Source organism: Salmo salar, chromosome ssa22 (assembly GCF_905237065.1).
Source record: "Salmo salar chromosome ssa22, Ssal_v3.1, whole genome shotgun sequence".
NCBI classification, from domain to species: domain Eukaryota; kingdom Metazoa; phylum Chordata; class Actinopteri; order Salmoniformes; family Salmonidae; genus Salmo; species Salmo salar.
The window spans coordinates 41,386,023-41,403,163 of record NC_059463.1 but is presented as its reverse complement, the minus strand read 5'-3'; the positions used below and the strand labels follow the sequence as shown (position 1 = coordinate 41,403,163).

Below are 17,141 nucleotides of genomic sequence, written 5' to 3'. Positions count from 1 at the left end.
TGAAGAAAGTAGATGTGTGTGATTGTTTGTCCCAGGTGTGATTGCATGTGCACACACAAGAGAAAGCAGGTGTGGTTATTTTCAGCCAAGTGTGACACTGAACTGAAAAAAAAATGGTTGAGAGAGAAAGAGAAAACGCTCAGTGAGGGGGACCCAGAAACAGAGAGAGAGATGAGCGCAGAGAGAGATGGTGAGAAATGGCACGTACCTGGCGTATTCAGTCAGGGGGGCCCAGTTCACCCCCTCTGGGAAACAGAAAAGGAGGATGGCTTTCAGGGACTTCTCTTCTTCCTCTTTCTGAGAGCGCCTCATGTTAGCTAGCTAAAACACACATTTTAGATTAGTGCTAATTTACTATTACAAATACTTCCTCAGTGTGTGTGTGTGTGTACAGCTGAAGTCAGAAGTTTACATACACTTTAGTCAAATACATTTAAAACAATTCCTGACATTTGATCCTAGAAAAAAATTCCCTGTCTTCGGTCAGTTAGGATCACCACTCAAATGATGTCAATTAGCCTAACAGAAGCTTCTAAAGCCATGACATTTTCTGGAATTTTCCAAAGCTGTTTAAAGGCACAGTCAACTTAGTGTATGTAAACTTCTGACCCACTGGAACTGTGATACAGTGAATTATAAGTGAAATAATCTGTCTGTAAATAACTGTTGGAAAAAATACTTGTGTCATGCACAAAGTAGATGACCTAACCGACTTGCCAAAACTACAGTTTATTAACAAGAAATTTGTGGAGTGGTTGAAAAACAAGTTTTAATGACTCCAACCTAAGTGTATGTAAACTTCCGACTTCAGCTCTATGTATGTATGTATGTATGTATGTATGTATATCTATCGGTTTGACCTTGGGGAACTGATATGTGATCTGGGGTTCGTACGTTCCTTCCCCTCTCTTCTTCCGTAGGCTGACCACCACCAGGTACTCAAAGAAGAGGTGACTCTGGTTCTGGGCTGAGGTCACCACTTGGGCTGTAGGCCGAGGCAGGGTCGAATCCCCATCACTCCCTAAAAGACAGACCGAAGACAGCAGTGAAGACAATTATTCATAAACCTCACTACCATCAACTAACTGTGGCTTGGACTCCAAGGCAGCTTTTCATTCCAAACATCACACGGCTGGGAACTGAAGATTTTACTTTGGTATGTAGCTAGTCAAGTAGGCCAAATAACTGTAAATAATGCATTGATGTTTATGGAATAATTAAAAAACAAAAATAGAATTAAGTTAGGATTTAGCACTGTGTAAGTATACTGAATAATGGCATATCAAGAAGCTGATTAAACAGTATGATCATTACACAAGTGCACCTTGTGCTGGGGACAATAAAAGGCCACTAAAATGTGCAGTTTTGTTACACAATGTCACAGAGGTCTCCAAGTTGAGGGAGCGTGTAATTGGCATGCTGACTGTAGGAATGTCCACAAGAGCTGTTGCCAGAACATTTTCATTTCTCTACCATAAACTGCCTCCAACGTCATTTTAGAGAATTTAGCAGTACAATCTGCTTTACAACCGCAGACCACATGTAATCCCGCTAGCCGGGGACCTACACATCCAGCTTCTTCACCTGCAGGATCAGAGACTGGCCACCCGGACAGCTGTTGAAACTGTGGGTTTGCACAACAGAATAATTTTTGCAAACTGTCAGTAACAGTCTCAGGGAAGCTCATCTGCGTGCTCTTCGTCCTCACCAGAGTCTTGACCTGACTGTAGTTTGGCATCGTAACCGACTTCAGTGGGGAAATGCTCACCTTTGATGGCCACAGGCATGCTGTATAAGTGTGCTCTTCACAGATGAATATTGGTTTCAAGCGTACCGGGCAGATGGCGTCGTGTGGGAGAGCGGTTTGCTGATGTCAACGTAGTGAACAGAGAGCCCCGTGTTGGCGGTGGGGTTATGGTATGGGCATAAGCTACGGACAACAAACACAAATACATTTTATCAATTACAATTTCAATGCACAGAGATACTGTGACGAGATCCTGGAGGTCCATTGTTGTGCCATTCATCTGCCGCCATCACGTCAAGTTTCTGTGATAATGCACGGCCCCCGTTGCAAGGATCAGTACACATTTCCTGGGATCTGAAAATATCCCACTTCTTCCATGGCCAGCATACTCACCAGTTTGAGATGCTCTGGATCTACGTGTACGACAGCATGTTCCCGTTCCTGCCAATATCCAGCACCTTCACACAGCCATTGAAGAGGAGTGGGACAACATTCCACATGTCACAATCAACAGCCCGATCAACTCTATGCGAAGGAGATGTGTCGTGCTGCATGAGGCAAATGGTGGTCACACCACATACTGACTGGATTCTGATCCATGCCCCTACCTCTTTTTTAAGGCATCTGTGACCAGAAGCATATCTGTATTCCCAGTCATGTGAAATCCCTAGATTAGGGCATAGTGATTTTATTTCAATTGACTGATTTCCTTATATGAACTGTAACATTAAAATCTTTGTTGCCTTTATATTTTTGTTCAGTGTAGTTCGAGAGGATGCCTACACCATGCTGTACAGATTTTAAACACACAATACTCAAAGGAAACCACAGCGCTAAAGAACTAAGACGAACACTGTTAACCAACCGAAACCACAAGAGGAGAAAACACACGGATGTGCACATATACAGTCTTATATAACTAACCTTCAGAGGACACAATTCAGTCCCATTCAAAACCCTATTTTCCCAAACCCCTAATCTAAAAACATAACACTAAAAACTAACCCCCTTAGAAATAGTATTTGATCTTGTGGGGAATAACAAAATGTCCCCACTTAGTCCCATGTGGCTCAGTTGGCAGAGCATGGTGTTTGCAACGCCAGGGTTGTGGGTTCGATTCCCACGGGGGACCAGTATGGGAAAAAAAAAAAAAAGTATGAAATGCATACATTCACTACTGTAAGTCGCTCTGGATAAGAGCGTCTGCTAAATGACTAAAATGTAAATGTAAAATGTAGTCAAATCTCTCCCTTGTGTGTATGAAGTACCACATTGACACAAGGCGGTCTGTCATAGACAGGTAGTGGTGGCCAGATGGGTAGAAAATGACACAGCAGTGTTTCCCATATATTCATTTAGCAGTGACAGGCCACTGCAGCTAAATCGTTGCCACTACTCCAAAAATAGGATTTAAAAAAGACAGTCGGGAGAATCTAAAATTCCATTGTATGGGGTCCCCATTGATTTTGTTACAATGTTTGAATCACTCAGCATAAGAACATGGCATAAGCCATGGGAAAATTTGTAGAATTTCAGAAAATTCACTTAAAACTAATTCTCTCAGCCCGAAGACAAAATGTGTAGAATTGCAGGAAATGAGCCACGCCCACACTGTTAGGCAACGTGAGGATTCGTTAGGCAACGTGAGGATTCGTTAGGCAACGTGAGGATTCTACTTGTTACCCACCACCAGTGAGAGTCCGGTGTGACTGTGCCATTTTTTGAAAGACAGGCAAGTACCTTCCTCTACCACGTGACTCCGTGGGAAGAAGGGAACCCATTAACAACGCCAGTTAAGCCACAATAGAACCATTAAGGCTAGATGGTCACTGACACACCTAATGACCTGCCACAATAGATGATATGCACACTGTCAAATACCAGGACCTGTATTTTACTAAACAATGTCTATTTGAGAAAAATGTCCAGCATGGTCAAGCATTAGGCTGGTTCTCTCAAAAATTGGAATTCCTCACATATCTCCAGAATAAGTGAATTTAGGAAAATGTGCCTGTTTCATAAGTGTTTATAAGAGGTGTCCTTTGTTTTATGAATCCAATGGGTTTGCCTGAGTGAGAGGGGAACAAAGCAGTCGAGGCCAAATCTTTGTATGCTTGACAGGCATGTTTAGTTCATGATAAGCATGATTCATGCTTGCCTCTTACTGTCTGTTTGCTTAGAGTTCTGTGTTTAACCTTTTCCAATAATGTATAATTTGTGTTCTATACACACACTTGGGCTCAGTTCCACTTTAACCCATAGCCATTTTCCCTAACCCCAAGTCACTATAGGCCCTAAACGGAACAGACACACTTCTATACAAGACACTCACGGTCTCTGTGGAACTTCTCCTGGAGGGACGAGAACATGGTATTGAGCCGTTTCATTGGCCCATGGTCCCCCGCATCAAGCTCATCGGACATCTTGGCACCTGCAGAGGAAGGAAGAGCAGGGGAGTGAAGGACTGATAAGAGGATAGAAAGTAGCATGTCAACATGGTGGAAAGCCCCTTGAGTTACTTTCACTTATCCTTATGATTAGAAATAAAAGGTTGGAGGGGATTATTCAGTGATTGTTATCATGTAAGTGATGGATAGTAGGAAAAAAATGACCCCTTTCCTGTTGAGCTCAGACAACAGTTATGGGACAGGATGTTGACACCAGGAAATTGACCTATAGGTCATTAATGAGAATGTGTCATCTTTTGTTGATGCCCTCTACACAGACCGTAGGTTGAAAACTACATGAGAGAGAGTCCAAGAGAAGAGGTGAAGGAGACAAAGGGAGAGAAATACAGAAACATTTGGTTGACAGAGATTGAGTATGTGAGAGAGAGAACTCCCAACTTGAAAGTAGGTAAGAAAGACTGCTTAAACTTGTGTTGAAAGATCAAGCACAACACTTCCCACTTATTCAGCCCCTAAACCACAAGCCTTCAAATCAATTAAGCCAGGACAAAAATGTGGATAAGAGTTAACAGGTCACATGCTGTAATTCAACACTCACGGTGTATCATACCAATATATATATGATAGCAATCTGTAATGGCATTTACTCTGTGGAGGTTGGATCTATATCAAGCCTGACAGTATAGTCGGAGTAAACAGGAGGCATTTCAGGTGAAGTTGAACAAGTCATATGACCAGCTTTCCATTACAACAAATCACTGTGGATCTGAAAGAATTGGATAGGTATTAGCACAGCCCTTTTGGTAAGGTATAGCAGTATGGTAATAACTCTGATTAATCCCTACAAGACAGTGATCCAACTCAGACTATGTGGATTGCACTATAATATTCTTTGTGTGTATTTAAAATGTACCGTCTAATGTATTGTGATTGTACACTAATGCCAGACATCTGAAATTGTCTCTGGAAAATCCAGTTCCATTCTTCCCAGCCAGCTGTCACTGAACCAGTAGCACCAGATTGGTGAGTTGTTTTTCAAAGTCATTGCCCTGACGCACTTAGGTAACCTTTTGAACATAGTCCCTATGTTCAATATATAAAAAAAGTGTGTTAGTAAGAATGACTACAGTCAGATCCTGTAACAGATAGCCATCTAGAATGGCGTAGTTAGTAAGAATCCATCTTTCCTGTCGTCATCAACAGCCATAATTTTACTCATAGGTATCCGAGTAGCCCTGGATTGATTGCTTAAATCTGTGAGTGCTTCAGTAAGATTGAAAAAGGTGTAGATGAACTTCAGACCGTAAAACAAGCTTACTCTGTTTTGTTTTTTCAGTGTTTGATGAGGCGGCCTTCTGCCTTCTCCCTACACTTCTCAGCCATTAGTGTTGCCCAAGACGGGCTCATGTGAACTATGATCCCGACACTGTGTTTTAAGGTTTAGAAACGTCAATAATCGTCACTTGCAATATGGCTTTCGAAACATATGGCCCTCATCTTTCATCAGCGAGAAAGAAACCTTATAATAAACGGATACAGTAAGTGTTGCACAGATCCAGACAGCTATGGGTGCCTCCATCTGATGAAAGTACACTTCGAGTCACGCTTTCACAGGTGTTCCGAGCAGGCTAATTAGCAGTGGTCATCTCGTCTTCCGTAAACAAGCTGTTACATGGAGATATGGCTGTGTGGGAACACTAACTCTACCAAGGCGTGTATCAATTTAACCTTGGATTTTTTGAAAATGATTTCTCGTTGAAAGAGAATGTCCTCATGCTTCCAAAACGGTACCGCAAGCGACACGTGTTTATGTTCAGATTGAGCATAGGGGCTGTTGAAGCAGAAATCCATGAGGTCAAACAATTCCAAATGACAAACCTTACACCTTGGCTTGAGCTAAGAGTAAAGCATCTTCCTTCAGACCCTCTAACATAACAAAACGGGCCAAACATAAGTGACTGAAAGAAAACAGACACGGAAGTGAAAAAGTTTCTAGTAAGTAACAAATGAGAGTTGGCCTTGGTGCCATTGAGATTTTAACTGTGGAGATCTACGCTTCCTCTTTAATAATTCACCATCAGTCTCACAGACCTCTCATCATCCCTGTCTGACATACAATGCCTTGAGAAACTATTCATATCGCTTGACTTGTGTGTAACAACCTGCATTTAAATGGATTAAATTGAGATTGTGTCACAGGCCTACATATGATACCCCATAATGTCAAAGTGAAATTATTATTTATTTAACAAATGTATTAAAAAAGAAAAGCTGAAATATCTTGAATCAATATGTATTCAACCCTTTTGTTATGGCAAGCCTAAATAAATTCAGGAGTAAAAATGTACTTAACAAGTCACAAAATCCTAGAGGAACACCTGGTGCAGTCTGCTTTCAAACAGACACTGGGAGCCAAGTTCATCTTTCAGCAGGTCAATAACCTAAACACACAAGGCCAAATATACACAGGAGTTGCTGACCAAGACAACATTGAATGTTCCTGAGTGGTCTACTTACAGTTGACTTAAATGGGCATGAAAATCTATGGCAAGACTTGAAAATGGCTGTCTAGTAATGTTCAACCACCAACTTGACAGAGCTTGAACAATAAAAAAAATAAAAAAAATAAAGTGCAAATATTGTACAATCCCTGTGTGCAAAGCTCCGAGTTACTCAAAAAGCGATTACAGCTGTGATCGCTGCCAAAAAGTGATTGTAACATATTCACTCAGGAGGATGAATACTTATGTAATTGAGATGCGTTTCCCCCCCTTCTTTCACTTTGACATGAGTATTGTGTAGATCGTTGACAAAAATTACAATTAAATACATTTCAATCCCACCTTGTAACACCAAAATGTGGAAAAAGTCAAAGGGGCGTGAATACTTTGAAGGCTCTGTATGGGTGCAAGTAAAAATACATTATTTCAGTCACTTATGATGTCCATACTATGTAATGGGAATATGGCACATTACAATACTCTTCTAGTGTTATTCACATTTTCAATAGCCATTTACAAAACATATACAGGTGGAACTATATGCCATTGCCAACAGTTGGAGCAATGTTGAGTATAGTTGAGAATAGCCTACTATTGTAACCATGGAAAATCAATACATGCTGATGTGAAAGGTGTCTCTATGTCTAACAAGCATATCATATGTACAGTTTTCATTAGACAAACAAAAAGGTATGAAAATTATTGATATACACAACCATTACAGCAAGAAAAATAAACAGTATATCAATGGCAAATACTCACTTTCCGCGGAATAATTCAATCAGTTGCTTAAAGTTCCCAAAACGTTTTAGTCGCTGTTCAATATCTGCCGTCTTTCACACCAGATAAACAAGCAAGCAACCTCGCAACCCGTTGTTCAAATGCCTTGTTAACTAACTACCCGGCACACATGCAATCGATTTCCAGGAACCGTCTCTATTCCTCTCAGTGCTAGATGTGCCGCATTCTGCTGATGAACACTTGTGGAAGACAGCTAAACCCTGAGCTCTCTTTATCCAGAAACTTTCATTTACAACACAGTTCCTTTGATGTGTAGCGTGAGTAGCCTACGGTTAAATGTGTTGATAGAATAGAACCGTACGCAGGTTATCGAGACGACAATAAAACTAATTTGACAGACACCATGACCCACGTCAGATGTGTGACCAAAGGGGACACTGACACGCCCTTTTCCAAAGGTTCCTTAAAGCCTATTGGAGGGCGCGTTGTCTAATTAATTAGGGAGGGTGGTCTGCTTCAGAGAATATGGAAATAATGTATAATATTATTTTGCCTATCCATGTTTCCTCTAGGCTCTCATATGGTGATGTATTAAGCTAACTAATGTATATTCTCACACTGCACTAAAGACTGACATTCATACATATTAACCATGCTCTCTTTCCTAGCTGTCTTTGAACGTGATGAGTAGGTCGTCTTTATTTTGGGTGTGTGTTTACACAGGCAGCCCAATTATGATTTTTTTCTCACTAATTGGTATTTTGATCAATCAGATCAGCTCAAAAGATCTGATGTGGAAAGATCTGATGTGATTGGTCAAAAGACCAATTAGTGGAAAAAATATCAGAATTGGGCTGCCTGTGTAAACGCAGCCATAGTGTCACGACTGATTTCTCACGTCTATGCTCTGATATTATATGACATGAATACAACAGCCAACAAGCAGGCTATGTTTCTCATGTTCCTGGTTGACTATTATGTTTTGGTTCTCCCTCCGACCATTTTCTAGTCATGCTTATTAAAAATGCATGCATGGGGCAATGGATCATAGACTGTTTATGAATGTCATAGCAGAGGCCCACAGGAGTCATCTTGAGACATTTTAGGGAAATGACTCCCCCTGGTGGAAAAGACAAGGATAGCAAAGGCCACTAACATTCCTTTATGTCATCCTTTGTCAGTGCAACAAATGTTCCCTTTATTCCCTTATAATAATACAGTATTTTTTCTTTGTCACTGAAACCTCTAAATCCTGTTTGGTCATTTTTTTGGCATTTTCTCACTTGAAAATAAAGTTCTAGTATTTAACTATTTTCCTCTACCTACTCTCATACAGATTAATCAAGAGCTTGCTTGTCCCTGAGCATACACACACTGTTGTGTGTTTGCATAAGAAGCCAACCAGATTCAACCAGCCACCACCGAACCATCCACATGTTCCGGAAGGTGTCTGCTTCTCCATGACGTGCCCGTTCCTGGTGGGGCCACTGGAGTTGTCACCGTGTGTGTACCCCATCATCCTGGACAGGCCCTTCATGGAGGGGGGCATGCGTACCGGGGCCCTGCGCTGGAGATTCCTCCTGCAGGTCAGTGGGTTAACTAGGGTATCCCGATGAAGGGTTCATAGTAGCACATACAGACATTACCTAGCCTATTAAGTGATTGTTTGGAATTGTTCTTGTACAGTTTTTTTTCTGATAGAAAGCAATACAACTCAATATGTTATGAAAGGGACAAGTTGGTCTCTAGAAACGTTAATTAATAGCAACAAGATGCACCAACAGAACTGCAAAATGAGTGGTCGGTTCATACAGAATGGTTTGAAATCACAATGACATGTTATTCTCCTGCAGTGTCTGGAAAACCTCCACCGTAGCCTCCAGGCCCTGAGCTCCATGCTGTATGTGCTCCAGGGGCCCTACCAGGGGACAGTGAGGTGTCTGGTGGCCCAGTGGGGAGTCACCCAGCTCAGCATGGACACAGAGATAGAGCCCCACACCACACCCAACTGGACCAGGGGCTCCACATCATGGCCTGGGAACTGGGCCTCAACATACACACCACTGTGGCACATATGCTCTATGATGTCCAGGGCCGGATTAATGCAGGGGTTTACCGGGGATGAAGCCCAAGAGGCAGCAAAAAAATATGAAAAAAAAACGTACAAAAAAAGCCAAACACATATACATTATATATTAAATATGTAGTATATGTATATATATATTATTTTACTGAAACCGCCAACCACAGGAGGATTCAGGAGCCTCAATGAGGGTAGATTAGCAGAGCGACAGCAGACAGTCGTCAGATGGTGATGAGAAAAGTTGATAGGGGGCCCACGATGGGGGGCCTTGCCTTGATTGGGTAACCGATTAAAATGTAAAAACAGCATAATAGCTGAATGTGACTGGTCAATGGTGTGAGTTAGGGGCTGGGCCCAAGCCCATGGGGAGCCCATGAGGTCAATGTTTTATTTCATCCATTTTAGATTAAGGCAGTAACGTAACAAAATGTGGAAAAAGGGAAGGGGTCTGAATACTTAACGAAAGGCACTGTATATATAGATGAATGGCATAAATAAAACAAATACTCAGCAATCTACACACATTACCCCATAGTGACAAAGTGAAAACAGGTTTTTTGACATTTTTGCAAACGTATTAAACATAAAAACTGAAATACTTTATTTACATAATGATTCAGACCCTTTGCATCCTGTTTCCATTGATCATCATTAAGATGTTTCTACAACTTCATTGGAGTCTACCTGTGGTATATTTCAATTGATTGATTGGACATGATTTGGAAAGGCACACACCTGTCTATATAAGGTCCCACAGTTGACAGTGTATGTCAGAGCAAGAACCAAGCCATGAGGTTTTAGGAATTGTCCGTTGAGCTCCGAGATAGGAATGTTTCGAGGCACAGATCTGGGGAAGGGTACCAAAACATTTCTTCAGCATTGAAGGTCCCCAAGAACACAGTGGCCTCCATCATTCTTAAATGGAAGAAGTTTGGAACCACCAAGACTCTTCCTAGAGCTGGCTGGCTGGCCAAACTGAGCAATCAGGGAGAAGGGCATTGGTCAGGGCGCTGACCAAGAACCCGATGGTCACTCTGACAGCGCTCTAGAGTTCCTCTGTGGAGATAGGAGAACCTTCCAGAAGGACAACCATCTCTGCAGCGCTCCAATCAGGCCTTTATGGTGGAGTGGCCAGACGGAAGCCACTCCTCAGTAAAAGTCACATGACAGCCTGCTTGGAGTTTGCCAAAAGGCACCTAAAGGACTCTCAGACCGTGAGAAACAAGATTCTCTGGTCTGATGAAACTCTTTGGCCTGTGTGCCAAGTGTCACGTCTGGAGGAAACCTGGCACCATCCCTACATTGAAGCATGGTGGTGGCAGAATCATGCTGTGGGGATGTTTTTCAGCGGCAGGGACTGGGAGACTAGTCAGGATTGAGGGAAAGATGAACGGAGCAAATGTTAGGGTTGAACTGGCTATTTGTATGCATAACCTTTATAATATACTGGGGAAGCTATGCTAAGTACATAAACTACGAGTAAATCAACTGTTGAAGACAAGAAGAACTACAACCGGCAACAGGAAGTGCGTCACGACGCTGGGATCAGCCTACACGCCGACGACAGGAGGAGCAAGTTTAAACCACGCTCCTCCTCCCTCGGACAGGCCAGCATTGAGCGGGAAATATCTCTCAGTATAAAAGAGAGAACAATAGGATGTGACGCCCTCTTCTCTGTTTTGCCCTGCGAGGTAAAACAGCGAGACCGTATATATATACGAACCACACATATACCACGCACGTGTTTGCATTAATTAAAGTACAGCTAAATCAGAAGTTACTATGTGCTGACTATTTTGTTCTGTTACCAGAAACGAACTGTCGTAACATTAACACAAAGTATAGAGATTCTTGCAGGGAACTGGATTTGGTTGTCTGCCAGTGCCTTCTTCCACCAGGACACATGCATCTGAATCCAAGATGGCGTAGCAGTCAGAGACGTCTTTGTCCTGTCCCTTGTATATATCTTTTTACATCTTTTTCTTCGCATATCTTTTTAAAATATTTTCCTAAACCTCAACTTCTAAGTACTCTCCTGCAACCCGCCCAACCCACTGTGGCGTGGATCTGTTTTTTTTCTAAAGTATTTCTATTTACTTCGGATCTGGAATCCCTCAACTGAAGCTAGCCAGCTAACTACCTACCAGCTATCAGTCAGCAAACCATTGCTAGCGGTCATCAGCTAATCTTTAGCTCGGAAAGCTCTCACCAGTTCGAACAACATGACTCAAACCAGAGCTTAACGGACCTATTATTATTATTTATTTATTTATTTTCCCCATATCCCTGGATTCCTACTGCAAATTCTGAACATTTTCATCTGGATCTTCGCAACTAGCTAACCGCAATCCCGGGTGACTACTCCTGGCTAGCGTTTCAATCCCTGAGCAAGCGCCAATTAGCCTGAAGCTAGCCCGGCCAGGGCTCCTGTGCTACCAGCGAAGCCCACTCCTGGGCTACAATATCCGGACCCCTTCTACTGCCGGTACGGGGCACGGAACCCCGCCGATCCTCTACGACTGGAATACCGACATAATCTGCCCGGGGATTCCAACAGGCCCCTCAGGCGCGACGTCCGCTGAAGGCCCATTCTGCTAACCGCGGCCTACTAGCTACCTAGAGTTACTTAGAACCCTACTAATTCCACGACTGGTCTATCGACGTCAACGCACGAAGAGGCAAAAACAGACTGACCCCCATGGCGACGTCCCCTAAAGGCTAACTTGCTAGCCCCGGTCTGTTAACTGCTAGCTTGCTTGCCCCGGTCTACTAACTGCTAGCTTGCTTGCCCCGGTCTGCTAACTGCTAGCTTGCTAACCCGGTCTGCTAACTGCTAGCTTGCCAGCCCCGGTCTGCTAACTGCTAGCTTGTTTAGCCACGGCCTACTAACTGTTAGCTTGTTAGCATCGGCCTGCTAACTGTCTGAATCGCCGTGTCCCCAGTAAACCCAACCACTCACTGGACCCATATGTTCACTTGGCTACGCATCTCTCTAATATCAATATGCCTCGTCCATTACTGTCCTGGTTAGTGATTACTGTCTTATTTCACTGTAGAGCCTCTAGCCCTGCTCAATATACCCTAACCAAACATGTTGTTCCACCTCCTACATATGTGATGACATCACCTGGTCTCATCATTACTCAATGCCTAGGTTTACCTCCAATGTACTCACATCCTACCTTACCTTTGTCTGTACACTATGCCTTGAATCTATGCTATCGTGCCCAGAAACTTGCTCCTTTTACTCTCTGTTCCGAACGTGCTAGACGGCCAGTTCGTATAGCCTTTAGCAGTACTCTTATCCTATTTCTCCTCTGTTCCTCTGGTGATGTGGAGGTTAATCCAGGTCCTGCAGTGCCTAGCTCCACTCCCACTCCCCAGGTGCTCTCATTTGTTGACTTCTGTAACCGTAAAAGCCTTGGTTTCATGCATGTTAACATTAGAAGCCTACTCCCTAAGTTTGTTTTACTCACTGCTTTAGCACACTCTGCCAACCCGGATGTCTTAGCCGTGTCTGAATCCTGACTTAGGAAAACCACCAAAAACCCTGAAATCTCCATTGCTAACTATAACATTTTCCGCCAAGATAGAACTGCCAAAGGGGGCGGTGTTGCAATCTACTGCAAAAATAGCCTGTAGAGTTCTGTATTACTATCCAAGTCTGTACCCAAACAATTAGAGCTTCTACTTCAAAAATGTCCCCTTTCCAGAAACAAGTCTCTCACTGTTGCCGCTTGCTATAGACCTCCCTCTGCCCCGAGCTGTGCCCTCGATACCATATGTGAATTGATTGCCCCCATCTATCTTCTGAGCTCGTGCTACTAGGTGACCTACACTGGGACATGCTTAACACCCCGGGCTATCCTACAATCTAAGCTTGATGCCCTCAATATCACACAAATTATCAATGAACCTACCAGGTAAAACCTCAAATCCGTAAACACGGGCACCCTCATAGATGTCATCCTAACTAACTCGTCCTCCAAATACACCTCTGCTGTTTTCAATCAAGATCTCAGCGATCACTGCCTCACTGCGACCAAACGACCACCCCTCATCACTGTCAAACGCTCCCTAAAACACTTCTGCGAGCAGGCCTTTCTAATCGACCTGGCCCGGGTATCCTGGAATGACATTGACCTCATCCCGTCAGTAGATGATGCCTGGCTATTCTTTAAAAGTGCCTTCCTCACCATCTTAAATAAGCAGGCCCCACTGAAAAAATGTAGAACTAGGAATAGATATAGTCCTTGGTTCACTCCAGACCTGTCTGCCCTTGACCAGCACAAAAACATCCTGTGGCGTTCTGCATTAGCATCGAATAGCCCCCGTGATATGCAACTTTTCAGGGAAGTTAGGAACAAATATACATAGGCAGTTAGAAAAGCAAAGGCTAGCTTTTTCAAACAGAAATGTGCATCCTGTAGTACTAACTCATAAAAGTTTTGGGACACTGTAAAGTCCATGGAGAATAAGAGCACCTCCTCCCAGCTGCCCACTGCTCTGAGGCTAGGAAACACTGTTACCACCGATAAATCCACTATAATTGAGAATTTCAATAAGCATTTCTCTACGGCTGGCCATGCTTTCCACCTGGCTACCCCTACCCCGGTCAACTGCCCGGCACCCTCAACAGCAACCCGCCAAAGCCACCACCATTTCTCCTTCACCCAAATCCAGATAGCTGATGTTCTGAAAGAGCTGCAAAATCTGGACCCATACAAATCAGCCAGGCTAGACAATCTGGAACCTCTCTTTCTAAAATTATCTGCCAAAATGGTTGCAACCCCTATTACTAGCCTGTTCAACCTCTCTTTCGTATTACCTGAGATTCCCAAAGATTGGAAAGCTGCCACGGTCATCCCCCTCTTCAAAGGGGGTGACACTCTAGACCCAAACTGCTACAGACCTATATCTATCCTATCCTGTCTTCGAAAGCTAAGTTAACAAACAGATTACCGACCATTTCGAATCCCACCGTACCTTCTCCGCTATGCAATCTGGTTTCAGAGCTGGTCATGGGTGCACCTCAGCCACGCTCAAGGTCCTGAACGACATAACCGCCATCGATAAGAGACATTACTGTGCAGCCGTATTCAGCAACCTGGCCAGGGCTTTCGACTCTGTCAATCACCACATTCTTATTGGCAGACTCGACAGCCTTGGTTTCTCAAATGATTGCCTCGCCTGGTTTACCAACTACTTCTCTGATAGAGTTCAGTGTGTCAAATCAGAGGGCCTGTTGTCCGGACCTCTGGCAGTCTCTATGGGTGTGCTACAGGGTTCAAATCTCGGGCCGACTCTCTTCTCTGTATACATCAATGATGTTGCTCTTGCTGCTGGTGATTCTCTGATCCACCTCTGCTCAGACGACACCATTCTGTATACTTCTGGCCCCTCTGGACACTGTGTTAACTAACCTCCAGACGAGCTTCAATGCCATACAACTTTCCTTCCGTGGCCTCCAACTGCTCTTAAACGCAAGTAAAACTAAATGCATGCTATTCAATCGATCGCTGCCCGCACCTGCTCGCCCGTTCAGCATCACTACTCTGGACGCTATGACTTAGAATACGTGGGCAACCACAAATACCTGGGTGTCTGGTTAGACTGTAAACTCTCCTTCCAGACTCACATTAAGCATCTCCAATCCAAAATTAAATCTAGAATCGGCTTCCTATGTCGCAGCAAAGCGTCGTTCACTTATGCTGCCAAACATGCCCTCGTAAAACTGACCATCCTACCGATCCTCGACTTCGGTGTTGGCATCTATAGAATAGCCTCCAACACTCTACTCAACAAACTGGATGCAGTCTATCACAGTGCCATCCGTTTTGTCACCAAGGCCCCATACACTACCCACCATTGTGACCTGTACGCTCTCGTTGGCTGGCCCTCGCTTCATACTCGTCGCCAAACCCACTGGCTACAGGTTATCTACAAGTCTCTGCTAGGTAAAGCCCCGCCTTATCTCAGCTCACTGGTCACCATAGCAGCACCGACTCGTAGCACGTGCGCCAGCAGGTATATCTCACTGGTCACCCCCAAAGCCAATTCCCCCTTTGGTCGTCTTTCCTTCCAGTTCTCTGCTGCCAATGACTGGAATGAACTGCAAAAATCTCTGAAGCTGGAGACTCATATCTCCCTCACTAGCTTTAAGCACCAGCTGTCAGAGCAGCTCACAGATCACTGCAACTGTACATAGCCCATCTGTAAACAGCCCATCTATCTACCTACCTCATCCCCATACTGTATTTATTTATTTATTTATTTATCTTGCTCCTTTGCACCCCAGTATCTCTACTTGCACATTCATCTTCTGCACATCTACCATTCCAGTGTTTAATTGCTATATATTAATTACTTCGCCCCCATGGCCTATTTATTGCCTTAACTTACCTCATTTGCACTCACTGTATATAGACTTTTTGTTTTCTTTTGTTCTACTGTATTATTTACTGTATGTTTTGTTTATTCCATGTGTAACTCTGTGTTGTTGTATGTGTCGAATTGCTATGCTTTATCTTGGCCAGGTCGCAGTTGCAAATGAGAACTTGTTCTCAACTAGCCTACCTGGTTAAATAAAGGTTAAATAAAAAATATTCTGCCCCGTACGTTTCGGATGATACACAGACCCTAAAGAGGGACAGTGGAGCCAAGTGGTTGAACCCTGACACCAACGATCGCAAACGCAATACCAGACCGTGCAAACTGGATCCACGTGGCCGAAGAGGTCATGTGACCAACCACATCCCTAAAAACATAAACCCTGCCCTAGTAATTGAGATCATGCCCCCTAAAAACATATCCGTAAAAACATGGATAGCCTCTTCCCCCACCTTCAACATCTGATCTGAGAGCAGTGGCCAGCTTTTCCATACAGAGTTGTCTTGTTCCTAGCAGTAAGTCTTCAGGATGGGGCGGCAGGTAGCCTAGTGGTTAAGCGTGTTGGGCCAGTAACCATAAGGTCGCTGGTTTGAATTCCCAAGCCGACTAGGTGAAAAATCTGTCGATGAAAGGCACTTAACCCTAATTGCTCCCGTAAGTCTCTCTGATGACTAAAATGTAAGACAATCTCTGGTAGGAAGAAGCATCAACTGTGGTGTGGCTGCTTTCCTCCAAGACCTGCTGTAATCCTTGCCAGGGGAGATGAAAAGTTTCCTGTTGGGGTGTATTCTCAAGGCTTTGCAGTAGTCTTAGGTTAAAAGACTGGGATACAGTTGGAATGTGTGAGTGCACAGACTGTTGGAATGCATTGAATTTCACGTGCACTTGTTTTGTTGCGTTTTATCTCGTTGTGGTGGAAGGCTGGCTCTGAAGCCAAGGGGTAACATCGCAGAAATGTTCATTCAACTGTCGTACTTCACCTGCTTTTCACAGGCCTCTGTAAGGCAGAGAGCCAAGGGGCTTAAATCTAGGACTTGACAGAGATAAGTATACAGCAGGTGTGACAGCCAGCCTTCACATCTATTATTGGAAGAGACACATTCTTCTTCTGTACAGTCTGTATGGCACTGCCATCACAGGAGACCATTCAGGAACAGAGACATGTTTTTCTCTAGGCCGGCAGTGGCCCAGGCGGCTGTCTGTTTCGAAGAACCTCGCCACCATCACCGTTGGCATGGCAACCAACACTGACTTGCTTCATGACGAAAACA

At 43.7% G+C, this 17,141-nt stretch overlaps 1 protein-coding gene across 1 annotated transcript in view; it reads right to left on the bottom strand.

Annotated features, from left to right (window-relative positions):
• The window catches only part of LOC106583491 (DENN domain-containing protein 2D), a 29,693-nt gene extending 21,864 nt beyond the window's left edge, over positions 1-7,829 (bottom strand). Inside the window, exons 1-4 of the mRNA XM_014167729.2 lie at positions 7,419-7,829; positions 4,080-4,178; positions 861-1,021; positions 209-321 (exon numbers count right to left, since the gene is read on the bottom strand). Of these exons, the coding sequence (XP_014023204.1) occupies positions 209-321; positions 861-1,021; positions 4,080-4,170 (365 nt within the window). The 5' untranslated portion in view covers positions 4,171-4,178; positions 7,419-7,829. The remainder of the gene's footprint in view (positions 1-208; positions 322-860; positions 1,022-4,079; positions 4,179-7,418) is intronic.
• Positions 7,830-17,141: the final 9,312 nt, after the last annotated feature.